Source organism: Agelaius phoeniceus, chromosome 11, assembly GCF_051311805.1.
Source record: "Agelaius phoeniceus isolate bAgePho1 chromosome 11, bAgePho1.hap1, whole genome shotgun sequence".
NCBI lineage: Eukaryota > Metazoa > Chordata > Aves > Passeriformes > Icteridae > Agelaius > Agelaius phoeniceus.
Window position 1 is genome coordinate 15724246 of NC_135275.1, and position 26782 is coordinate 15751027.

Sequence of the window (26782 nt, forward strand, 5' to 3'; positions counted from 1 at the left end):
TTTACATATCAAAAACCTGTGAAAGAAATTAATGGCAAGCCCAGGCATTTATAAAATCCTGGGCTGATTTTAACTAGCAGGTCTTGAACCTCTAAATCAGAGCTTAGCCTTATGACTGTAATTTGTGATGTCAGGACTTGGAGTCACAGCACCAGCACTAAGTTGAGGTTTTGAATTGCTGAGAGAGTTTCATTGCATTAGATTCTTTTTTTTCTTTAATAATTCAGCACGAGTATGGAAACATTTTATGCATGGAAACTTATCCTGTCACATGAAAAAAACAGATACTGCTAGGCTTTATTTTGTTAGATTATAGATGTACAAGCAAGTGAAGCTATTGTGTTTATCAAAAGAGATTTATTGCTATTAAATTAATTCAAGCAAGTTAAATTAATTTAAGAAAAAAAAGAGAAGACTTGTTTTTTAAAATGAAACAAAGCCTTCAAAAGTCTGTGAAACACTACATTTCAGCAAGAGTCAGTTCAGGTACCTAAGTCACTTGAGGTTTTAATTCAACATGGTGGTTTGTTTGTTTACCCTTATGGCTTATTTTATTCATTTTGACAAGGCAGTTTTCACTGCAAATAGGTTGAGAACTGGTTATACTTAAAATAAATAAATAAATAAATAATTGTGACATCGAAGAAACCCTACAGTCTCTGTTAAAATAAATCTGCCTACTTAAAAAAAGGAAAAAAATTCCTCATTGACACCAGAATACTTATAAAAGAAATATTGGAGTGCACAGCTCCTTTTGAATGCACAGCTGAAACCACTGCGATAGCCTCTGTGGGCAGAGTGCTTTTGAAAAGCTCACCCCTTGTTTATAACAAAGCCAGAAAACGAGAGCTGGCGGGTTTGATTATGTGTAGTGCTAGATATTTAAAGCAAATTCCCAAATTTCATGGGGTAGATGCAAGGTTATATGTAAAGTAAATCTGAATTTCCAATTAACTCACTACAGACCAATTACTAAGAGCATCCTGATTGGAGAAAAATAGCTGTGCTTGAGTGGAAGACATTTGGTTTCCATTATGTAGGGGTTTTAATAATTCTGTTCTCCTTGGTTGTGCCACATTGGGAAATAGCTGAAAGCAGCTCTTGCTGACAATATAAGTTGAAGCCCGAGATAAACAAAACTGATTTTTAACCTGGGCAGATGATGTAAATGATTTTTAAACTATATTGCAATTTTGTCTAATTGTACTTGAAAGTAAATTTTTTTTATTGTCATTTGGGTACCAGGCAGCATTTGTGTGTGATGAGTATAGCAAAATCTTGCTATTGATTAAATGTCCTGCATCAGCTCACAAGAAGACAGCACTAATGCACTTTGCAACTAGACAGATTAAAACCCAGAGGCCAGAGAAACTGGCCTTCCCAACTGCTGGGTTTGGATGGCACTAATTGAATATACGAATGCTGCTCAGATGCAAGGGTAATTAATGCACATTGGTGCCTCGTTTCCTGCTGGCTGCCCACTGAACAGACCTGCTGACTGTGTAGTTCAGAGGTGTGACACAGGTGTGACATCAGGACTCTCATGAGAGCAGAGTTCAGCGAGGGGTTGTAACTTGATTTTAGCACTTGAGCTTGGGCAAGTTGCTTCCCTTCTCAGCCATCAACTTCCCTGTCTTTACATGAGAATAATGTGGCTGATTCCTGCTGTAAAGCACTTAAAGAGCTGTGAGCAACAAGTGCTTTACAAGAAATCTATGCTGTCATTTCAGGAGCTTAAACCACTGTTTGCACTCATAGGAAGATAAGCTCTCAGTCTCTGTTAATACAACTTCAAGGTTGGAGAGGCAGGTCATAAGAAAAATTTGAAATTCATTTTAAATCCTCCTAAGAGTGGTGCTGAGGGTCCCTAGTGTTCTAGTACATCTTGGGCTGGTATGTGGTGTAGATGACAAGGTCTTTGCCTCAGACCTTTCATTTATCCATATTATTTTAATTGTTCATCCAAACCAGAAAACTCATGTAAGAATAGCAACAAGATAAATATACTGTGTATTCTTGAGAGGTTATTGTCCTGTTTACTTCTTCCAGAGTAATTTTTTTTCCGTTGTTGTTTTCTTCAAATTTAGTAACATGCATTTAGTTTAATTCTTTCTTTTATTATTTTCTGGCTTCAAAACCTCCAAAAGAAATGAGATCATTAATAAAGATCATATTATCTCAGCATAGTATTGCAAGAACACAAGTTAATGTGTGTCTGTTATGTTATTTGTCCATAATGAAAGGATAAACTATACAGTAATATATTAAGGCTGGAGCTTTAGGGAAGTTCCTGGAGCAATGTGGTAATTGATAACATATGCACGGGAGGAGCTTGGGAACTGCAGAAAGTTTTATAGAATAGTTGTTCTTTAAAAAAGGCCATTGTTCATTACTGCCAGAGGCAAAGTTGGAACACAGCACAAAGCCAAAGGATTTCAGTCTCCTCATAAGTTAAAAACTCTTAACCTCTTTCAAACGTGGGAATTGTAACTGTGGTGGAGTTACCTGGGGAGCTTAAGTGCTTCATCCTCACACTTAAGAGTTCTCCAGCACTGTGGAGCCACTGGGATGCTGACACTGGTGTTTTTTCACAGGTACCTATGGTCCTGAGCACTGGGTGACGTCCAGTGAGAAGTGTGGGGGGTCTCACCAGTCCCCCATAGACATCATCGACCACCTGGCACACGTTGGAGATGAGTATCAAGAGCTGCAGCTGGATGGTTTTGACAATGAATCTTCAAACAAGACTTGGATGAAAAACACAGGAAAAACAGGTATGTTCTCTTCTGCTTGTCTCCATAGCCTGACTGCAGTCAATTAGAAATTCAAGCCATGTTCCAACCTCCTCCTTTTTCATTGTTCTGTTGTTTGGGTTTTTTGTCTTTTTTTTTTTAATGTAATTTTTCAGTAGGAGCCACCTACCTCTGCCTCTGCATTCTCTGCAGAGCTAGTTCTACAGATTGATTTTAAGGGATTTTTTTTAAGGGCTGCTTTTTTTTCGTGGTTTTTTTTTTTTTGTTCTCAGTCTAAACTAATTCTCTTGGTAGTCAGTTATTCCTCAGAATAAAAGGCAGTGTAAGAGTTTCAAGGTGTAACCTTGAATTATCAGCTTTGGGAGGCTGTAACACCTAATCCAAAAGAATGCTGAGATGCAGGGCTCAGGGGAAAGGAGAGGGGAGGTCTTAGAAATTGGAAGATTTTAGAGAAGGAAGAGCAATAACTGCTCAGAGTAGTGGGGGTTTATTAATGTTTTTCTGGTATGATTATAGCACAGTGTTCTTCACTGAACTGAATCCTTTTCTGCTCTGTCTGTTCTGGCTTTTAGAAAAAAAAGAGCAGGCATGAGTACTGCTTATTTTTACCAAAACAGTTCAACGAAAGGTCAAGGTTGATTTATATGCAAAGCTGCATGCATTTGATTACTCTTTAATTCTAAAAACGTAAAAAGCAGAAATTATAAGGCCACCCTCTTCATTTGACAAGGTCAAGTATTTTTAGGGAATTGGATTAAACCACTAATTAATTCAATTTTATTTATTGGAAGTATATTTTTATCTTTATTAACATCTGACATGCATCTCTACAGTGCTCTCTGTGCCACATCCCCTGTCACAGGTGGGCTAGCTGGACCCAGGGCATGTACCTGCTCTGGAGCTGTGGCTCAGCTGTGTACACAGTGTGACCTCAGATACACCCATCAACCCCAGGGCACTTCCATCTGAGCTGCAGTGTATGTGCAGCAATGTTACTGTTACATGTAAAGGATAGCATTAACATCCTTCTTAGAAGAATAGCACCATCACTTTCTTCAGGTCTTTTTAATTACATTTATTGCTGATTACCACAAACAGCCTCTCTGACCATAAAGGGCAGGGTACATAACATGAGTAGATTAATTAAGCACCAAATTTCCATAGCATTCAACCTTGCCTGAACCTCATGCTGCTACCAAGGGCAACCAAGTCAGGATTACAAAGCAAACAGGAGCACTTCTCAGTAAAGCTGGGAAAAAACCCCAAGTAATGCAGCAGAACCCCCAGCTATGCTTGGTGGTGGTTTATGTTAACTGGATTTGCTTTGCAGTGAAGGAAAACAAGCTACAGTCTGCCACTCCATTTCATCTGAGGGGCAATAACTCCTGCTCAGATCCTGAACTGCTGGAGCTGGATCTTAGGCACTTGCTGCAGCTTCCTTTCAGGGACTTGTAGAGAGCAAGAAGATCCTCCCTGAGCCTCCTTTTGTCCAGGCTGAGCCCCCCCAGCTCCCTCAGCAATTCCTTATCAAACTTGTGCTCTAGAGCCATCCCCAGCTCTGTTGCCTTCTCTGGACACACTCTTTGCCCCTCAATGTCCTTCTTGTAGTGAGGGCCCCAAAAGTGAGCCCAGTGCCAAGTGCAAGGGGCAGTCACTGCCCAGGTCCTGCTGGCCACACTGTTGCTGGTACAAGCCAGAGCCTTGTTCTGTTGAACTGGAAAGTGTCAGCAGATTTTCTGGTCTTGGCACAGTTGGCAATGAAAGCTGAAGCTTCAGTCTTCTCTGCTGGGTAATTTTAACACTGCTGCTATATTTGATTTCCTCACCCATTGGGGTATGGATTTTTGCTGACAAGTTATTGCTTCTCAGAGCAACAGTAACTGTCACTTTTCCTGGTAACTTATGGCCTTTTACTGGTAACGTGAAGACTCTTTTTGCCTTGCTGTCAGCCCTGATTTCTTCTGCTGAGCTCCTGACTCCTCCCATGTTTTATCAAGTCCCATTCCTTTTCTTGGTTTTCCGACCTTTTGAAGAAACTTGCCTGGCTTTAATTTTTAAGGTGGTAAGTGGCAGAGCAGCACACCAAGTAGGATGTTTTGGCTTGTGGGTAGAAGATAGAGGCCGACTGTGCCATAAATCGCGATGCATTTTGGCAGCAGAGTCTTGGAGCAGATGGCCACACAAGACCTTCATATTGCAGACTGACAGAGACAGTAAACTAAATAACTGTTTAAGAAATGGTGATGGATGTAGAGGGCATTTCTCAGCAATTAATGTCTGGTTTAAAGAGACAGGGGTCCCTGGGAAAGCTAAAGGCCCTTAACCTTAATGCTCATTAACTGGCAGGAAATATGCTGCTTGGGTTATTGTTATGGCTGTAAGACCTAGTAATTTTTTTTAAAATGATTGGACAATGAATTATTTTTAGGCTCTGAAAGGTAATTCTGTTTAGATTTGTTCTGCTCTTTCTTATTTATTTCTCCCTCTCTACCAGGTAAAGAGCAGACAATGTACAGAAAACAGTGTTTTATTCAGAAAATATCAATGGATTTTATAGGTCTCTGTCTTGACTAGAAGTGCTTTTGTGCACAATTACATTGGCAAAGGCACTAACATGGGTTCAATTTCTTCACTAGAGTAGCTGACCATAGTATTAAGTGATAGAGATCACTTGGAGGATATACACATTTCATAGTTGTATTTGCATTAGTTATGGTCATACCAAAACTAAAATGAGGAGAATTCTGCTTAGAAAATCTTACTTAAATTTCTGCCAGAACTGTTGTTAAATATCCTGTGTAATAATGTGCATCATTCTGGCTGGTCCTGACCATCAGAGCTGCTCTGCTAGGGCAGGGGAAGAGCTGCTTTGAGTCCAGGTTTGTTCCTACACTCACAGGGGTGATGGGCATCCAACACCAGCCCTGAACCTGAAAATGGCATCACACAATTGTGGTCCTGGTGGCTGCACACCATTTTCTTTGGGTTTTTAATCTCAATTATGTAGTATTTTAAGTCAGTGGGCTTTGGGAGTTGATTCCTTGCACTCTACACAAATCCTGGGATAAAAGCAGTGGCTCCCAAAGCCCAGTAAAGTGATTTTTAGTTCTTTCAGTCCTGAATACCTGGGGTCACAGAAAAAGGAGGGAAGTTCCTGGCAGTAAGGGGATGCTGCTTAGCTGAGAAGGTGATGGGAACATGTGTCATACAGCTCAGCAGTGTAAGAAATACTGTAAAATGAACAATTAGATGAACATTCCAGATTGTACATCCTCCTAATTATCCTTTTTAATTATTCATCTAAAACAAGTAAAATGACCCCTGACAGAGCCATAAATTATTTGGGAACTATCAAATATTTATTAGATGCAACTGAATCTCCTCAGAGGTTTTTAACAGATGCATGCGAATCTGCTTTGCTGTATTCCTCATCTCCTACAATTTCATCTATGGAATTTGTAACTAACTGATTGAATGAGATGTTTCACCATTTAAAATACTGCTGAGCTCATTGAGAATTTTTGAAGGGAAGTAGGGAGCAGTGGTGCTTTCAGTCACTCATGTTCCAGGGATTTGGTGTAAGCAGACAGTGACTACCAGCAGTACCCTGGCTGACACAGGCACTGTCCTATAGCCACTTCTGCACCACCCATCCTCCTCCACAAAGCACTTGCATGCAAAGGGAGTGCAGAAAGAAGCAGAAATCCAGGAAGAAAACAGCCTCATGATTTTGCTGGCGCAGTTTAGAAACATCTGAACATCTCATGCAATCTGACATTAGGATGGTTTTAACACAAACTGTTAAAAGTTGAGCTGTGTGGAAAAATTTCACCTGAGATGATGCTGCTGTGGGCCCCTGTCAGAGGAGGGCACAAAGCCTGGCCTGCAGCACTGAGTCACCAACAGAGAAATAACTTTTATTTCACAAGTAGCTTTCTTTTGTTTTTTTTCCAGTGGTGAATAAAATCCTCCTTCTTACATAACAAAATTGGATTTATATTAATGTTCCTGTTGTGATGACACAGTTGGCTCAAGAACACAGAGAAATCCTTGTGGGTTTTGCTATTTCCATTAAAAAAGAAAAAATCTCCAAAATCAACCCCAAAACTTAAATTCTAGGATTCTGGGCACAGCAAGCACTGGTCTGCAATGACTTTTACAGAAACAATATTCAAATTTTTGTTCTGTTTTTGTGAGGGATGAGAAGAAATAATTTTGTGGGGAGCAGTTTTTAGGAATGGTATGTATTAAAACCAGGAGATGCTGGAAAGAAAGGGGATATTGTAGTGAGAGTAGCAGAAAGGAATTTTTTGAAAGCTGGAATCAGTTCTTGGTTGGACCACAGGCCTCCCCTGGTAACATATACCAGGTTCCACCATATGATTCTGCCCTCTGTTTGGACCTATGGCTTTTATTGTTACATAAAATACAAAGGGTTTTGGAAGTGAAAAGAGAATACAAAGAAGATCTTTCTGACCCTCATTGAATCACATAATAATAATATCAGAGTTACTGTAATAAAACACAGTTTTGAGACATGAAGATGTCTCATGACTAAGTCTCAAAAATGTTATTTTGACTCTCCCTATTTTACAGAGGGGAGGAGCAGGGAGGCTAAGGAAAGCACCCAGCATGTCCAGCAGTAGAGGTGGGACAGGGCACAGGGTCCCCACCAACAAAAAAGAGGAAATCCAAAAAACAGGAGACCCATTCTTTTCTTAACTTATGATCTACAGACCTTGAGGGGTTTATAAGGGCAGGGACCATGGTCAGCCATTACCCTCTGGAACTACATTAAACAGGTTTTGATGTAGTTTCCATTTAAATTTTAATCAAAGTCCAATAAGGAGGGCAAAATGTCCTTGAGAAATTTGGACTTTGGGATTTTCTCTAGTCTGTGTAATGTCATAATCACTTCCAGAATTAGCCAACATTACTTGCAGACCTGATTTTTAACAATCCCCGTAAAGAGGAAAATGATGATCCAACGTTTTACATGCATTAGGAGAAGTATTCTGACATAATGAGCAAAAACTGTAAGTGTTTCAGAGGAACTATGCTGAGTCTCTTTCTTGTTGTTCTGTGTGTGCAGTTGCTATCCTGTTGAAGGACGATTATTTTGTCAGTGGTGCCGGGTTACCGGGCAGATTCAAGGCAGAGAAAGTGGAGTTTCACTGGGGCCAAAGCAATGGATCAGCTGGCTCTGAACACAGCATCAACGGCAAGAGGTTCCCCGTTGAGGTGAGTGGAGAGAAAACAAAATCAGAATGTATTGCTGTAGTCTGAGGCAACTGTGAACTAGGGCAATGTTTCTTTCAGTGAATGTATCACTTTGCAGGCCTTTCCGGCCCTCACAGCACTCTATCCATCATCTCTCATGTGCTTCTGCAATGTCAGCTCCGAGCTCTGCTTTGCTGGCCTTGCCAGCTCTCATGTCCCATGGGTTAAGTTGCAAACAGCCACTTTTCTCCTTTGTCCCATAAGCTTTCCATGTGTGGGAGGATCTGCTTACAAATATCTGCCGAGTGACCTCGTTGTCCTCCAAACTTTTCCTTTCCCATGACGCTTTCAAAGAAATAGCGGCAGTTTGGGAGCCATCGTGCTGAGGCCACTGTCTGTCAGTGGAATTGCTCATTGTCCACACACAGGACCTGACCTCTACCTGGGCTCAGCTGCTGTCCCCTGCCTGGCACTAACAGGACCTCTCCATAGATCCATGAAAACAGCTCTGTGTTTGCTCTGCCTGTGTTGGAGCCAGCTGGGCCCGAGCCAGTCCCAGCCAAGAGCGGCCCAGCTATCCCAGGAGTGAGGGACGGCCTCAGGCACAGTGCCCTGGGAACACAGCCCTGCTCAGAGCCAGGGCCAGGCACCTGTGAGCAGTGACTATGGGGACATGGCTTCAGATGGGCTCAGAGCACAGGGCCAGGCACCTGTGAGCAGTGACTGTGGGGACATGGCTTCAGATGGGCTCAGAGTACAGGGCCAGGCACCTGAGTGCAGTGACTGTGGGGACATAGCTTCAGATGGGCTCAGAGCACAGGGCCAGGCACCTGTGAGCAGTGGCTGCAGGGACATGGCTTCAGATGGGCTCAGAGCACAGGGCCAGGCACCTGTGAGCAGTGGCTGCCGGGACATGGCTTCAGATGGGCTCAGAACCAGGCACCTGTGAGCAGTGACTGTGGGGACATGGCTTCAGATGGGCCAGGTCAGAGCACAGGGCCAGGCACCTGTGAGCAGTGGCTGCAGGGACATGGCTTCAGATGGGCTCAGAGCCAGGCACCTGTGAGCAGTGGCTGCAGGGATGTGCCTTTGGAGGAGGGCCCTGAGTGCAGGCAGGGAGCTGGGTGCTGTTGGGTCTTGGATGGTGAGCAGTAGCCCCAGGTTGCTCTTTCGTCACTGCCATGTTTTCTGTGTCAACAGAGTTTGTTGATAGTTTTCACTTGATAGTCAAGGTTTGCATGGTGAGATAAACAAGAGGTTATCTGGGATTACCTTTGCCTGTGGGTAAGCAGATATGCAGTTCCCAAGTGTGGCATGTGGATCCTGAGCAGGTTGCAGGGAGCTGTGCTTGCTTTCCCAGAAAATTCATGGGTGAGCAGAAGTGGTGGTCTTGGGACTTGATTCACCCCCTAGCTTGCCATAATTCATCACATGAGGTTTTAGCCAAGTCACGTTTATCAGGAGGTGGGAAGAGGCTTCTAAAGCTCAAAGGGAGGCTGTCATAGACCGGTACTTTATCAAAACCTCCAATTATCACCTGCCTGTTCAAACTGCCCCATCACACAAGAATTAGAACTTGGTTTTTGTATCCCAATTGTGTACCTGTATGCTAGATTTTCTGAGAGGCAGAGATTTTATTTTTGTCTTCTTTTTAATGAGCTTTTCCATTATCATCTCCTTGATGTAGCTGTGATTTCTCACAAGAGGCCACCCCTGAGCAGATGGAGCAAAGGCTCAAACACTGTCATGCTGCCTTGTCTATCTCAGTTGGCAATACTGGTGTTTGTAAACCTCAGGATGATGCACTCAGGAAATCTATAGAGCAAATCAACTCCTCTTCTGAAATTTGGGGGAGTGGGGGAGGTGAAAAAACCTGGGCCTTCTTGTTTAGGTCAAAAATAGTATTTCTACTTCAGAAAAGCTTTCTTAGGATTCCAAGGCTATTTGATGGTGGCTTGATGAATGGAAGTTCTTGTACTGTGGAAATAAGCAAGTTTCTAAGAAATAATTTTCTTATGGTCTCCTTATTCAGTTGTTTAGAATATTAACTTGAAAACTGGGGGGAGACTGCCTTTGTTTATGTTATTTTTGCTTGTTTATGAATGCTGAGCAAAAGAAATTGCTGGATCGGATAGTTTTAGTGTTAATCCTAATGATTTCTAAGTCATTTGTGTTTGTTGCAATGACATGGACCTCTGGCCTTCCTTGATATGATGACATTAGCAGAATTCCCACAGCCATTCCTTTACTTTTTTTTTTTTGTTAAGGAAGAACAGTTTCCAAATCAAGCCTTTCCCTGTTGTGTTGCTATCTACCTCCTACACAAGAATTCTGATTTTCAGTTGTGTGGTGCAAAGGATTTCTGTGGGTGGATTTTGGAGGGTCCAATAGGTCTAAGGTGATAAAATTGAGTCGTTATTGATGATAGATGCAAAACCTGTCTAAATAGTTGGGATTGGAGTTCTCAAACAGTAACTGTACATGTATTCTCAGTGGGGCTTTTAATTTGTAATGCTAATTGTGGTGCAGCTTGCAACTGTCTGATGCAACCCCAATTGCCTGATGCTGGGAGGTCTGTGCCAAAAACACACTTCTTCATTTGAGAAGTAGCATTTCTAGGGAGGCTGTGGAAAGGATAAACCAAAATTCTGTCCTACAGAAAGCAAAGCCTAAACCATTCTGATTCTTCTGATTCTTCTGATTTCTTCTGGGCGCAGGAAAAGCTTACAGCAGTGTGCAGGTATTGGCATTCCAGATCTGCAGCAGTTACAGTGGCAATGCAGCTGAAAGGAAATGTTTTCTGACTCTTTATTTTGCAACCAGATGTGGACTATGCAAAACCCATTAGTGCCAAAGCACATCCCAAGGGAACACAGATAGATCTGCTTCATCCATAGAATGAGATCTGTGCACATTAAGTTTAGAAGTTTTTTCCTCTGGGAAACAAAGTGCTTGCTGGTAGTCTTTTTTCTTGAAGAGGATACAGAAACTAATTAGAAATGTCAGATCTAATACAGAGCATTATTGTTTGACCATGTTGTTTGGTCTTTATTATTACAACTAATGTGTCAGATGGTAAGGCTGTCTACGTTAATTGGTTTCCTTCACTGAAGCCCATCTGGATCATATTTTTTTATGATTTATATGTTAAATTAGTTAGTAAGATATATGAGAACATCCTTTTGTTTCCTGCTTTAAAGGCATGTTGGATCAAAGGCATATTATCTTGCAGTACTTTAATGTAGCATATTGTGACTTCTTTTTAAACTATGGCACATGTAATGGTATTCTTTCATTATGTGGTCCTGATTGCTTATTTATTGATTAGATTTTCCTTAGTGATACTTGATCTTTATGAAGCCATTATGAGTTTGGCTTTCTCTGAAGCAGCATTCATGATCAGAGATGTCCATGTGCTTCAAACTTCCACGTACATCCAGAATGATACCAGGCCTGGCATTCACTAGAAACTTCTTTTTCCCCTCTTTCTTGCCACTTTGCAAGCAATATCTGGGTGAGGCCAGGAAGTAGTGCTGTGATGCTGCATTAAAGTGATACCATTAGTGTATTGCTGTGTGAGTGGAGTGTGAATCCTAATGAGGACATGGGCTCTGTGCCAGTTTAGAAAAAGGCTCTCTCTTTTTTTTTTCCCCTTAGAGTTAAGAAAAGTTTTTAATGTTGCATTTTCTAAATTTTAATGAATTGCTGACTCCTTTGTATTTTGTTATTGTTCTTCTCCACTATAATTCCTCAGGTTATTTTTTTCTTTCTGAAACCGCAGCATTATAAGTGGACATGCAAATGCTAGAAACCACTTAAGTGGAAAAGTGACAAAATTAAAATAAAGAAGATGAGCTTCCCTCAGGCCAGGAGAGAACCCGGGTTTCCCTCATTAGAGCCAAGAGGAGTAATTGCAGCACTTTAATCTCCCGTGCCACCAAACTGGTTCCCAGCAGCAGGCAGGGCTCACTGTGCTGGCTGGCTGCTCCGAGGGAAACCCCATGCTTAATATTTCATAGCAAGTGAGGAGCTGATGTGGCAGTGCTCTCTGTGCTGCTGGAGTGAGGTACCACCATCCCAGCATAACCATGGGGTTATTTTTTTAATTTTTTCTTAGCTGCCTCCTAGTAATTTTTATGCAAAATGCCGCTTATTTCTGTGAAGAGCAGAAATCAGAAGAGTGATTTTAATCATGGTTGTGTTAATTTGATGTGAGCTTTGGCTGTTTATGAGCGTTCTCTTTAATGGTGCTAATTGTCAGTTATAATGTGAACACCATTATACAGTACTATACAGTAATTTATTTAGTAAATGAGTATCTTATTCCAAGGACCATACTGCAATATGCCATAGAGACCTCATCCTTTTACTCTTACATGAGCAAACTTGCACTGTTTAGGCTAAATTGCTTCTGAAAGAGCAATGTGATTTTATACCCACAAGTACCAACATGCATGTTTTTGGAAATCTCAAGTTCTTTGCCATTAATTAAAAAAAAAAAACAACAACAACAAAAAAAATGGGCACCCCCCCCCCCCAACCAAACAAAACAACCAACCAAACAAAACAACCAAAAAAACCATCACCCTCACAAACCATCCTGCAGAAAATGAAGAGCTGACACCCTCTTATGTCAATTAACAAGCTTTTACATTATGTTTCTGTATTGACTTTATTAATTTATTATTACAAAACAATCATTTGCATTAACAATTCTTGCTGCTCTTCAAGTGTGTTTATTAGAAGACTTTCCAGGTTCTAATGGTGTCTTTGTTCTTGCTACTTCTTTGATTTTCTTCTTTTTCTCTTTGAATCTACATACTGACGTATGTGTGGTCTAGATCTACAATTAGTTGCTCTAATTTGAATGCTCAGATAACCTTGCCAGAGTTTATCATTGTGTACTGTTCTACCTCTCATTATATTACCTAAATTCTGATAGTATTTATTATCACAGGCTGATCACAATCAGTGTCATAAAAGTAGAAGAAATGAGTGGTATTCAGTGCACAAAAACCTTTATTACTAAGCATAGTAAGAATAGAATAAGCTAAGATTAGTTACTCAGTTTACTAGGTTGGGTGTTTTTTTTGTTTTATCCTGAATATTAAGACTTTCTGTCACACCTGGAATAACTTACCATATACATCCAGCCTTCTGTCCAGCTATGAATGGCAGGGAATATTTACTTTGTAATGTTAGAAATGGGACCATTTATGTTCTGTAATTTTACTCTTGGTCCAGCTGTGACTCTGTTTAGATTTGCACACACTTTATGACATTAAATGATGAACATACCACAGCATGTTCTCTTCCTATACAGGAGAGAACTAACACTCTGTATTGCAGCTGGGTTTATTATTTCTGGCATCCAGCATATCTGGTAATTGTAATTTTGCAAAGATCTCTGGTGCTGATTTCAAGCACAAGTAAAGATTAATTATGAAACAGGGAGCCAGTGTTGGGTTTATTTCCTTATATTTTGTTTACTTGTTGCTCTTCTAATTTCCATACCTCCATCTGGCAGGATGTAGCAAAGTAGAAGTCAAAAAATTATAGGAGGACCTAAAAAGGACCATTGGGACTATATCACAGTGAGATACTATGACTGTCTGAAGTAATTTTAGTGCAATATTCTCTCCAAGGACCAAATCCACACTATAAAGGGATACTTAGAGCTCCCAGTAACTTTGATGGGAGATGTGCTGGTGGAACTCTGGTTGAGGATTTGGCTCCATGCTCATGCTGTCTATGCTGTAGAGTGTCCAGGGAATTTAGCATACTCTGCTTATTCCATCTGCATTTCTTACAGCACCTCTGACTTAATAATTCGGACAAGTAAATGGCTTGGGGATTTTCACATTTAATTTCTTTTTCTTCAAAATGACACAGGATGGGGTTTTTTTTGGTTTTCTTACAGTCTTCTCTCTCCCCTTTCCCCACAGTCTTCAAGGGTCCAGATAGCCATAAAATACTCTAAACATAGAATGTGCTAAAAAGCCACATCCGTGTCTCTGTCTTATCTAAAAAGCCAAATCTACATCTCCATCTTATCTCCTAGGATATAAAGATTTTATTCTAGTCTCTAGGCTTTGCTCCTTCTTGCTCTTCACTGCTTTTAAATCTTGTTCAAGTTTCTCATTGTCAGGAAAGCAGTGTGTCATCATTTTGAAAACATAAAATGGATGGATATATTGAACACATCGCTGAGTTTCCGTCTTGTTTCACTGTGAGTAGTGGAAATTAAACACCATCTTATCACTGTCTGGTTTACTGTTTTATTTTCCTTAGTGTAGCTGCTGCACTGCCTCCTCTCAGTTGTCTTTAGTGTCTCCCATATACTGACAGAAGAGTCAGTTGAGACTTTAATTAATGACTTTATTGTAATCAAGGTTCCATTTTAGTGCAGAATGCTCCATCTTATAGTAGTGAAATATTTAGTCTCCATCTGGCTGATCTTTTCCGTGAATGTCCCATGATAATTAGGAAGAAACAGGAGAGGATGGTCTGAAATTAAATATGTTTAGTGGAGGGGTTAGTGTATCCTGGGACTGTTCATGTAGAGGCTCAGACAAAATTTAAGAATAGAACAGCAGTTTGGTTTTATGGTTGCATCTTCCTGCTGTCTGCCAGGCCCCAGTAATTTCTAGACTGAATTACAAATGTTACAATGCATCTGGAGTTTTATTTTGAAATAACTATCCAGTAGCATGAATCAGAGATAACCCTTTTCATCGTGGCTGGGAATGTCCTGCTTCCCCCAAAGGATTTCGACTGACTTGTTGAAAAGGTCAGAGGCAGTAGCACTACACTGCAATTACAGTATATTAATGATGAGCTAAGAGTTCTACATTCTTCTTAACATAAGTCCCTGATTTTCTACATGATTAATTGGAATCTGAAAAGACTGACAAGGAGAAGGAGGATCAGATGGGGTGAAAATAAGAGATAAGAGGCTGACAGCCAGCTCTTGTTGTAAAGGAGAGTTATTTTGAATAGGAGAAAAAAAATCAATACAAAGGTTGGAGGATTTTACAGAGTTGTAAGAGCTACTTTAATGAAAGGTAGCAGATTCAATAGGATTGTTACTTGAAATGTAGTATTGTCTGAGTTAGAAAAATGGGACTGTCTCTCCCCAGCTGTAAAGGTGAGCTCTGCATGCTGAGCTTCCTGTGTACTTAGTCCCCTGGATTTACTGGCATTTGCTCTGGGCATTCAGTATGATAAAAAAGGGGGAAAAAACCTGGGAGAGCTTACTAAATTCTGTTCTTCTGGAAAAGTTACTTGATTATGGGAGGAGAAGGAAGAGGACAGCAGGTGGTAGCTCTTTCTGCTGCCTCAGCATGTTAGGTAGCTGCCATGTGAGAGTGTCTAGCAGTCTCCCTCAAGGAAAAGGGGTTCATTATGAGGAGGTGGCTTCATTTGGCCCTGACTGTAACGAACAGGCCAGAACTTTGGTCAGCTTGAAAGGATGTTTAGCATGAGCTGTTCTCTTTACACTTGTGTCAGGTTCCTTTCCCCAGCAGAGATTGTGAGAGGTGAGTGCAGGTAGGGAGGCTGTGCACTGAGGCTTTCTAACCTGGGTTAGAGGTGAGGTGAGGAGTCAGCTGAACCTCAGCATCAAACACATCTTGGACAGAAGCACTTAGTGTGGGTAGAAAAGGAGGCTTCAGCAGTGCTGCAGAAGAAACTTGCTCCTTCAGCTCTTAAAGGGGCTGGTTAATTACTCTCAGTGGAGATGGCCACAATCTTAAACAGGGAGCCAAGTTTTTGAGACTTGCTCGTAGCTTTTGAAGTTTGGGAACCTAAATGCCAGAAGGCAGTTTTTTCAGGTTGCAGTGCACAGCCATGAAGCGTGTGAGGCTTGCAGGGAGGGGAGCTGCAGGTCCCTCAGGTGTGTCTGGGCTGTGGGCTCTGAGCACTAGAGCAGGTGCACACTCCATGCTGTGCCAGCCTGGCTGCCCATCAGGGTCCTGGCATCTTGGTTAGGAACATGTGAGACTTGATAAGTGCTCAGCACAGCCCCTTTCCATTGGGCAAGTCCAGCAGTCTTGGGGATGTCTTCCCCTGGAGATGTGTGACCCTTCAGGATTATACCAACAGGCTCTCTGGAAATAAAATAGAGGGATAATATTTAGGGGTGTGAAGGATAAAAGAAACATTGCACAAATGTGTTGCAACAAAACCTTAATGTGGTTAATGGGCTGGCTGGTAGCTGTCAGAAAGTATTTCCCGTGGAAGCCATTTCACTGGGACTCAAACAATCAGAATGGATTTCACTAATGTTAATCATGATTTAAGGCAGCAAGCAAGAAATTATTTAAATTATCTATTATACTGGTGCTTTACTGATTGCATTTTACTTCTTTTGGGTTTTGTTTGGGGTTTTTTTCCTGAAGAATTCTAAACAGTTGCTATAATTTTGTGCCAAGAGAATAAATTACGTCAGACATGGGTTTTGCTGTGAAAAAATTCAGTACATTTATTCAGACACTTCTTTTTTGTCATTTTATCACGTGTTAAAGAACTGCATTATAAGGGATGACTACCAAAAGCTTGTGTAAACCAGAAAGGAAGATGCATCTTCTTGTCTGCTTATTTGTGTATCCAGAAAGGTTTTTCATTAGAACTGATTTTCCAATGCAGGTCACCAAAAGGTTTTTTAATTCTAAGGGGGAACAGGCAGTGAAATATATTCATTGTGGACTGTGCTGATCAGTAGTACCATAGTTACCTTCTTGCCCTTCCACCTGAATCCCTTAGCAGTTTCTTATATTGAATCTAAAAGCTCTTTGGGATAAAGAATATCCCTTTGGTGGGTCTGTGCAGCACCTGCCCCAGAGGAATTCCTGCTCCAGGATGCAGCAATCTGAGCTTAATCCTTGTTATTTTCCCAGTTCAAAGACATTGTATTTTCTGACAGGATAGGAGGGTTAACTAAAGTAGAAAAAAGATCTAAAATACAGCTAGAATTTACTGTCTGGTGGAAATGAAATAAAAATCAAGTAGCTGAAAACAAGAAAAAAATGTACGTGTTTGCTCATGCTTTGAGACTCTCATCTTTCCATACAGGAAAAAGAATTTGTTGAAAATAGTTGTATCCCTGAATATGTGTCCTCTTGCTTCCTGTTTCTCTATGTGGCTTAATAAGAAACATTCTTTTTTGCCTAAATAGTTGGGCTTTCCATCACATTCTATGAAAGGCCAGTAATGTCCTTTTCTGTCACTGTCCCATCTAGGCTGGCGGGCTGCAGAAGGGGCTTTCCTTTGTCCTCTGGCTTCAGAGAGGAGGCAAAGAGGGTTGGTATTTCCAGGAAATGGCTGCAGCCTCACTGTTCTCTGCCTTTGGTAGCATATCCCACAAAGACACTTGGCTATTGTTGGTCATTGACCATTCAGTCAGGTTTTTTAATAAAACATAGCTCTGATCTACACATGTGTAAGAAAGCTTCCCACTGAAGCTAGAAATACCATTACCAGGTGGGAAAGAGCTTTTCCCCCTACAGTGGGCCAACAGTTTGTTAATGGTTTCTTCAAGCACAGAAAATGGCACCTGGTCTGCTGAAAGAGCATTAGTTTCTCCAGATGGGATTGTTGATTGTCCAGGAAAAGTAGATTGAGAGTGTTTCCTTACTAAATTAGGGATGAATCATTCTTCTCTGGGACTGGGGGCAGATTTGAATTTTTACAGACTTTTTGCAGACTCTTGAGGACCAAATGAAGGGTGGAGAAGCAAATTTGCTCACCCCGAGTGGTGAGTGTAATTTGAAAAATAAAAACATGCATTAGTACAACATCTCTCACACATTTGTTATGAAAGGGAGAGAGAGATCTTAGGGATTTGATCGTGCCATAAATGGATGAAATTTCTCTAATTTTGTAATTTTTGCCCTTATATACATTTTTACTGCTTTCTATGTTTTGAAGTTCAGAACTGCAGTAGTGCTTGTGTTTGCTCTTTACGTGAACCAGATCACTGTAAGGGTGATTTTAGTTTTTTTTTTATACCTACATAAAGCCCTTCCATTCCTTCAAGGCAGTAGTGCCTACAAATAAGATAAATTCAATACTCAGTGCCTGCATGCAGTGCTCAAGGGGTTTTCAAAGAGTAGAAGGTTTAGCTTTTTTAAGCTTTTTTAAATGCAAAACTACCCTCAGATGAGTAGTGAAAATTACAAAATTCATTTGAAAAGAAGAGGAAAGCCTCTTTTGCTTCATTTCTCATCAACTTTGGTTGAGTGGGGAATCCTGTGCTCCTTTCTCTGTGGTCTGTGTCCTCCTAGGGCAGGTTAGTGCTCTGGAGGGAGAGGGTGGCTTGCTGGGTTGAGTGACACATTTGATCCTGAGGTGGCATGTTCCAGACAGGACAATAATATCTCTTGAGAAAAAAAATTGTCATTACATCCAGTTCAAAATAGGAGATGGACAATAACAGGACAATTTTGAAAAAGATTCATTTGAAATTCTTTGCCTTGAGAGTTCTTTTTCTGTTTGGGAGGCAGGAATGTGAGCACTCACTTAATGAGCTACATTCAAAAGATAAAATTTCAAGAGAGTAAAAGTAAAACTGAGTATTTCCTGAACATAAATTGAGTCACCCATCCTCAAATCCATAGTTATGTTCTTCTCTTCAACCTCATCTAATATTCCCCTTGGTTCCTGTTTAACTAGGAAAAATGCAAATGCCTGAAGTAGAGACCTTCATGCATACCAGTCCCTGATGTTAAAGCATGAGCTCTTTACTCAGTGATGCTGGAAGCTACAGTCTGCTGTTGCTGGAATACCATTTCTGAAAGCCTGGTAGCCCTCCCACTGAATGAACCATATGCTGATTTATCTGACAGTTTAGCAGTAGCAAGACCAAGACCCAAGCTGGTCAAGTCTGAAAATGCATATTCCTTGTGTTGCTTCTGATAATATGTTTCTGTTCTGTTCCTTGTGTGGCATTGTGAACACCTGCATTGAGCTGTGTGTTCCCTGGAAGGGAATTGCTGTATTTCCAGGGTATGGGATTACAGTGTTACAAGTTAGTCTTTCAAGAAAGTGAAAGCAGCAGTTTCTGGATTTTTGCAGCTGAAATGGCTGTTGTGTTGGTCCATTTTAAAGAAAAGAAATATGAAATATATGAAAGCTCAGATGCAGCTCTTATGAGACGATGTCAGAGGAAATTAATATTTTCTGTAGAAAAAGAGAAGCTCTCATTTCAAAGAAAGCTTCCTAGCAAACCGTTTTGGTTTGCTTAACACTTGCCACACATGATCTCTGACATAATATTGCTGCATTATTAGCAGAGTTAGTTCAGATGTTTTCCCATCATACTTAAGTGAGGTAGCAGTGGAAAGCATGCTGGTAATGCTACAAGGAATAATTTGGCAGCAGTCAGAAGCTGGAACTGAAAAAAGGCAGTAGGAGAGTAATAATTAGTAAGGATAATTGTCAGGCCTTGACAACCTGGTGTGTCTTTCTAGCAGTGAATGGATTCACCTGACACCCAGAGATAGCCATCTGATAATGGCACTCATAAAATCAATACATCGATACTTTATCCTTGAAACAGTATTTAAAGTCTGTTCTTAGATTCATTTCTTTACTTCTATAAAGTTATAGCAATCTGGGATTTGAGATAATGCATTAATTACAGCCTTACTGGACCTTCTTCATTTGCTGTATTTAAATGCATTTATGGTGATTGCTGAAGAAAGATGCCCAGTGAGCTTAATCTGCTTATGCTTTAAAAAGAAAGGATGCTGAGAAGATTAAAATGGGGCCTCATACTGAACAGGTTTAAGACTTTGCAGTGCTTACAGTGGCAGGGAGTTTTATACAAGAGTTTTTTCGAATTTAGAGTTTCCCTGATGCTGGCTCTGCTATCTCATGGAAAGAGGAGGAGCAGGAGCTGGGCACAGCTGAGATTTTGCTTTTGTAGATTGAGATTGTGCACAGGCCCTAATAATACCAAATTGTTTCTGGGTTAAACATGATGCTGCTTCTTTCTGTTAATGTTTCCTGCTAGTCCATGTCTTTTCTCATTGCAGAGAACTATTTGTGGGATTGTAATGCACATCCCAGGACACAGAAATAGTGTGTGCATGGTTGAAATATTGCCCATGCAATAAGTAATTTGTAGATAAATACCACAAGAGATTTAGGTCTGCTCCTCTGGGTGTACTCACCAGATTTCCCCAACTGCATGTGTGTTGGATGAATTGAAATGGACTGGAAATTTTATTTTTGATGACATCTGGTGTGAAGGACAGGATACATTCAACAGGACAATATCACTTCCCTGACTGCACCACATATATGTGTCATCTCTAGCAAGGCAAAAAGCTTATGTTGAAAGCAACCTATTTATCTAACAACATTAACAAAAAATCATTTTTATAATAAAGGCTGTAAAGATCTGTGGCTGCCCTCTGAGTGCCTGAGAGGAATTATTTGTACCTCTGCCTCTATTATTGACGGGCGCTTCATTGCAGGGCTGTTGCTGTCCCCACTGTGCCACCACCAGCTTCACTGGCAGGTGGAAAATTCAGCACTTTCATAACCAGTGGGTTTTCTTCGTTTTAAGAAGATTATGGCATGAAAGATGGAGGAGGATATCAGAACTGGCAGGAAGCTGTGATTTGAATAGGACCTTCAATTTGACACATGTTATGTCCTTAAGAGAGGAGTCGGTGCCTGGTTTTGTTGACAGGTGTGGCGACAGCTTTGAGGGATGACAGGCACTTCACTGAATCACTAAATTGATCTGATAATCAGTAAGTGAGTTTGCTAAGAGCAGGTATTACGTGCCTTCTTTGGGGCTTGGTTAACTTAGTGACAGCTTCTTTTAAATATACTAGGAGGCCATAGTTTATTTTTCCTTTCTTTTATGGGAAGAACCCCACATAGACCCAAATAAAAGAAGCCATTTCTCTCCTTTGGCTGTAAAACCAACTTGAAGATAACCAGACTCACTTTTTCAAAGAAGCTGCTGTCACAGGTTAAGCTACCTCCATTTTCTCCAGAGAGTAGTGACCATCATCAGCCACAAGTGTTTGTCCTCTCAATGTGGCTACAGCCTTTCCATCTCCCCTGCCTTCCCTAGACAGAGAACATCAGCTCTGCAGCAGCCTTTGACTCGCTCGGAGCCTTGATAGCAGCCTTGCTGCCATTTCCAGCTGCTCATTCCCAGCTAGCCTGGTAACCCATGGACTTTTTCTGCTTTGGAGCACAAAGAGGAGGTTATTCCTTTCCTTGGGGGCATGGTGGCCCTGCCCCATGCCAGGAGGGCAGGCAGGTGCCATGCCTTGAGGTGCAGACAGCAGTGGCTGGAGGGGATCTCCCTCAGCTGTAACCTTTGGGCTGTTTGTGAGCTCATGGCTGGATTTGCAGTTGCTTCCCCATTAGTTCTGCTATTTACTGTGGAAACTTGACACAGGACAGGTTTGTCAAATTAAAATGTTCTGCCTCCAGCATCAGGCATATGGGTTAGTGTTTATGTTGGTTTGTACTGGAGCTATTCAGAAGGGGAGTTTCGCTTCAGGAGTTTTCTAAAGGCGATAGAATTTGTAAAAGTTCAATATGGATTTATTTTATGATGCCCCAGCAATATCTGTATAGTTTGCTTGGGTTCAGATAAAAACCATTTGTGGTCAAGGTAAATATTACGAATCAGAGATTTTTTTTCTTATGCGCATTCATAGTTGTCCTCTCTTCTTAAGACATAAATTGAATTTGTGTTCTTCATACCATGATGTCTAAACGATTTCCTCTTCAACAAAGAGTACGTAACAAAGGTTAAAAATTATTTTTGCAATCCAAGCATTTAAGTATACATTACTATCTGTTTTAAGGATGGATAATCAATGTAAAAAATGATACTTCTGTGTATTCCTAATAGGTCACTTTGTAAATATCCATAATGGAATCGATCCCCTAGGTTATGGCAACCATTAGTACAGAAGGGGTTTCACAATTAATGTATCAGACATTTGTCTTTCCTACTTACATGCAAAATGATTATTTATTGATTATTTTCAATGCAGGTTAATGATGTTGAAGAGGTTTCAGTATCTCAATTTAAAGTACTTAAAGTGCGCTTCAACAGAAATATTATATCCCTTTCAAGAAGTTGTGACTAATACCTGATAAGTGATTTTCCTCTGCATTCTCTCTCATTTATATATACATACATATATATAATTCATAAAATAAGGATGTTTGCACACCTAGAAAGTCTCAGTGCCATGTGAATGAATGGTCATGTGAAATGATTGTATTTTCCCTGTTATCTCAGAAGCATGTGTAAAACCAAGCTGTATGCTGAAAGACTTGCTTGCATAAAGCTCTTTGGCAATAATAATGAGGAGAGGGAAGTATATTAAAAATGTATAATAAGTGACTTAGGGACCTGTGTCCCATTTGGAAAGGGACCTGGCTCATGGTTCTGGATAGTTTCAGGTCAGTACATGGTGGCTTCCTCAGTTCCCAAAAGTCAAGCCCACAAGCATCAAGGTAATTGTTGGTCCAGGAAGAGCTTGTTCTTTGCTCCTGGTCCCATTGGTATGTGTCTGTGTAAATACCCTGCTGTCTTGTAGAAAGAGGTCTCTACAAAGAGAAAGATGCCTGCCAGGCAGCCTGTCCCACCACAGTCAGAAGGGACAAAGGACTGGCCAGCTGAGGCAAGCACAGTCTGTTTTGTCTATTAAAAATGGTGGACGTTTTCTTCCTCTTTGGAATCCACAAGATTCCAAAGAAACCAAGATCCAGAAAGTCCATTTCTGTTCAGAGGGCGTTGAGCTGATGTGTTTGCCTCCACGTGCCCGTGCACACAGGCAGGGGGTGGAGGCTCAGTGGCAGCTTGGGGAGGTGGTGGCCTCACTGCAGAGCTGTGGATGTGGTGGGAATTCCCTGCTCCATTCACAGGCAGAGCTGCTTGTGAGCTCTGAGCATAGGACTGACGTCTGCTTTGCAGTGAAACTCTGCACTGGAAGCTGACATCAACCCTCTGTGCTGCTTTAAATTCATATTCTCCTTGGAAAAAAAAAATCTAATATTTCAGTGAAGGTTTGATTTTTTTATTATTATTTTTTTATTTGTGACTCTCCTAGTCATTTTCCTGATTAAGTGTCAGCCCTTTTTCAATGAGTTTAAGCCTACTGACAGTAGACTGACTTTTCTTAATTATCTTTTCCAGACCCCTTTAAATTAGTCCCCCAGGGGTCTGTGAACCTCATATTGAAAATGACAGCTTTTATATTTCCTTACTAAATACATACAAAGAGTTGTCCAGGGATGCTGACTCACATAAGATTTTTAATTCCCCCTGGAAAACAAAATAATCGGATTTTAAGTGGCAATACATCTGAGAGACTGGGGCACAGTATGGAGGGAGAGGAGAATGGCCATCAGATGTGGCCATGGCTTTGTCCATGCTGGAAAGAGTGTGGGAGGGGAAAAAACATTTGAAACCAGTGAACTCATGCATAAATGTATAGCTTTCAAATAGCTAATTTTTTATGTCATAAAAGAAAACTGGCTAGGGCTGGTTCCTTCTTTATAGCCCTGTCATAAAATCTGAAAAATGAGGTTTATAATTTATGGTCTGAAACCACCTTAACTATTGCAATACAAACAGCATCACTGTACTGCAGTTTATTTCTAAAATGCCTCCGGTGAAAATATTGCAGTGCCATAATTAACTAATACCAAGATCCTGTTAGCTTCGCTTTCTCTGCTTTCCCCAGAATTATGCAGTTAGTATAAATCCTCAAGGCTTGGAAGATGGCTTCAGAATAATCTTACATCACCATGTCAGTTAAGACAATCACTAATAGTGTTTCTGTGGCTCATAGAGTCTGTCCCATCACTGGTTGCATTTATAAGGAGTGAGTTACATAGCTTTTATCTATGTCTATATGTGCATGCATGTGTCTCTGTCTACAAAAAGAAAAAAAGGAACTAAAAAGAAGTGCAGAGGAGAACAGCATGCCTGCTGTCTCCTAATTACTTTGTTTTTTGATATCTCAGCAACATTGATCTTTCAAAATGATCTCTTGCTGGTGGCATCAGTTTTATGTTGGAAAATATTCCTGCAATTCTGGCAATGATAAACTAATTACAGACTATACATTTTTAATGATTTAATCTCCCGTCATATTCCTAGAGAGAAGTGATCCTGATTCCAAACAAATCTCCCATGCATGACCAAATACTCATCATGAAATGTATGGTTTTCATTAAACCCCGTTGTTAATAAAGGCTTAGGATTGTTTTGTTAAAATGGGGAGAGGTTGGGGAGTAAAAGCATGCTGAAAGATTGCTGTAATAATGCTGCAGTAAGCTCTTTGAATCACACAGAGTTCCAGCAACATTCCACTGCCATGTGCCTCCCATTACAGAGAGCTCCTGACCGTGTGTAATGCTGGAGCCACACGTGGCAGAGGGGTTCCCATGGGTGGTGCTTAGAAAGGTGCATTCATATTCCTTGTTCTGTGCCAGGAATCCAGGTTTGTGTCACTCACCCCCATCTCTGTTAGTGTCTAGGCTTAGGAATGATGATTAGTCAAGCAGTGGGTCAAAAAAACAGCTTCAAGAGATGCCCTTTTTTAAGATACCGAGGTCTCTGCTCTGTGACTTGCTGTGACACGAGTGCACTTTATACCCTTGTGCCACTTTGGCTCAGTGCTGTGTGCCTTGGTGGGGATTTGCTTTTGAACTTTGCATAAAGACTAAAGGAATGCACCTTGGCCTCTGACTGGGGTCAAGGGTGGTGCTGCAATAATGGGGGAACATAAAGTGATCATCTCCTTTGCATCTGCTGGAGGGACTGGATCTGAAATGCCCTTCAGCAGCAGCTCCTGCAATTTAGCATCAGATCCAGAAGTAAAAGAGGGTCGTGGTTCTCTCGAGAGCACAGATGTAAGAGGTGTTGGAAAGATGACAGAGAAAAACAATTGTTAGAAACTTCTTTTACCTATGGGAGAAATGTCAAGTAATTTCAGTGAGCTGTAAACATTCCTGCCATTTTTGCTTGCTTTCAGGTACTTTTGCCCCTTTCCCAGAGAGCTCTTTTGTTGATTTTAATGACTCCAATCTTTGGGAAGTCTGAAGATAAGAACAGCATTTAGAGAAGGCATTTAAAGCAAATTTTGGTATACCTGCACTGATTGTGTGCGTGGTGGTGCACTGGTAACAATCTGAGTCAGATGCACACACATTCCCACAGCTAATAAAAAACAGGGCCTAGAATTACTCAGCCTAGAGAAGGGAACATGGGGAGGGTGAATTAAGGTTCCTGTGAACTTTTTGTGGATTTCCTGGCAGTGTGACGATGAAGCTATTATTATGAACTAGAACTCCAATTTTATTAATGTTCTGAAGTATGGAAGGAAGCAACAAATCTGATTTAAGAGAAGACATTTGTCTTGGCAGTGTGATTTACTCCAGGGTTGTAAATTTGACATGATGGAGACTAAAATGTACTGAAACTTAAATTTCTCCCATATCTCACTCAAAGTCAAATGATTTAAATAGCAGAATATGAGAAATGACATGTATCCTTGGATGCAAATATATTTTTGGTGCTGAAGATTTTAATTTCATGCCTGAGGAAATTTATCAATTTGACGATGAAACTTTTAGGAAAACAAAGGTCAGAATTTCCAGGCATGGTGTGGGGAGGCCATGACAAGTGCATCACTGTCTCCTGCAGTGAAGGTTTCCTGCCTGGTAACCTCCTGTAATGGGTCCAATAATGATAAAACAGATACTATGGAAGGTGAAATCTGCTTTGCTGACACAGATCCTGCTAAAGCTCCTGTCCTGCCATGCACACCATGCTTCTCTGGCACTGTGCCTGCCCTGTCTCCTGTGCTGTACAAATGTGTCCAGGACAAAATACTATGACATTTTAGAGTACCAGATGTTAGCAAACCCAAACATAGCTGCTGTGGGGACTGAGTTAGTGTTGCAGGCAAAGGGCCCCCAGCACAATCCAGCATTGCTCCTGCCTGCTCTCAGTTTGGGGGGAATTCATTGCTGGGATTTTGTCTTCTTAGGACCAGCTTGGGTAGATGGACCAAACCTCAGTCCCTGCTTTGGACTCTTCAGGGTGGTTTTCCCCTCTGTTCAGTTTGCACTTCCTTGAGGGTCACCAAACCCTTGGGATCATTTGCCCTCTGAAGGGATCCTGTCCTTCCACTGAGGATGAAGGGAAGTAATGGTGTTACTCCACTCCTCACTTTCATACATGTCAGAGGTGCCTGAAGTTTATTTTCAGGCCTTGACCTCTTGGGAATCAGCAGAGAGATGCTTATTCCCTGATGAGCATAAACTTAACCCAGTGGCTATAAGATCAATCTCTCAGAGCTCTAATCCTCCTATTCATTTCCTGAGTAATGCCTTTTAAAAATCTCCATATTCTGGAAGTAAAAACCAGAGCTTAATATTTTTTTTTACTATTTTTTAAGATAAACCGGTAACTTTTATGGCCTTACTCTGTGATTCCATGAAATGGGATTAATTTCTTAGCAGCAGTGGACCTGCTCTGTTAGCTCAATAAAAGTAATGTGGACAATTTCAGTCTATTACTTTTAAATTAACTCAGCCCATATGACTCTTCCTAATACACTGCCACCTTGTGAAAAACAGGGTTGCATTTTATTGATTCATGTGATAGATGAGAATATTAAATGTTCCCTGGCAAACAGCACCCCAAACAACACGAGGCTCTTAGGCATGCCAGGACTGGGGAACTAATTATGCTGAGACAGAAGAGGTTATTTTACTCATATGCTGTAAAATGGAAAAAATATTAAAGTAAC

The 26782-nt window shown here is 40.9% G+C and overlaps 1 protein-coding gene across 1 annotated transcript in view; it reads left to right on the forward strand.

Moving 5' to 3' along the window:
- Positions 1–26782, forward strand: part of PTPRG (protein tyrosine phosphatase receptor type G) — a 394652-nt gene that overhangs the window by 208840 nt on the left and 159030 nt on the right. The window contains exons 3-4 of the mRNA XM_077184351.1: positions 2595–2774; positions 7846–7994. Coding sequence (XP_077040466.1) covers positions 2595–2774; positions 7846–7994 — 329 coding nt within the window. The remainder of the gene's footprint in view (positions 1–2594; positions 2775–7845; positions 7995–26782) is intronic.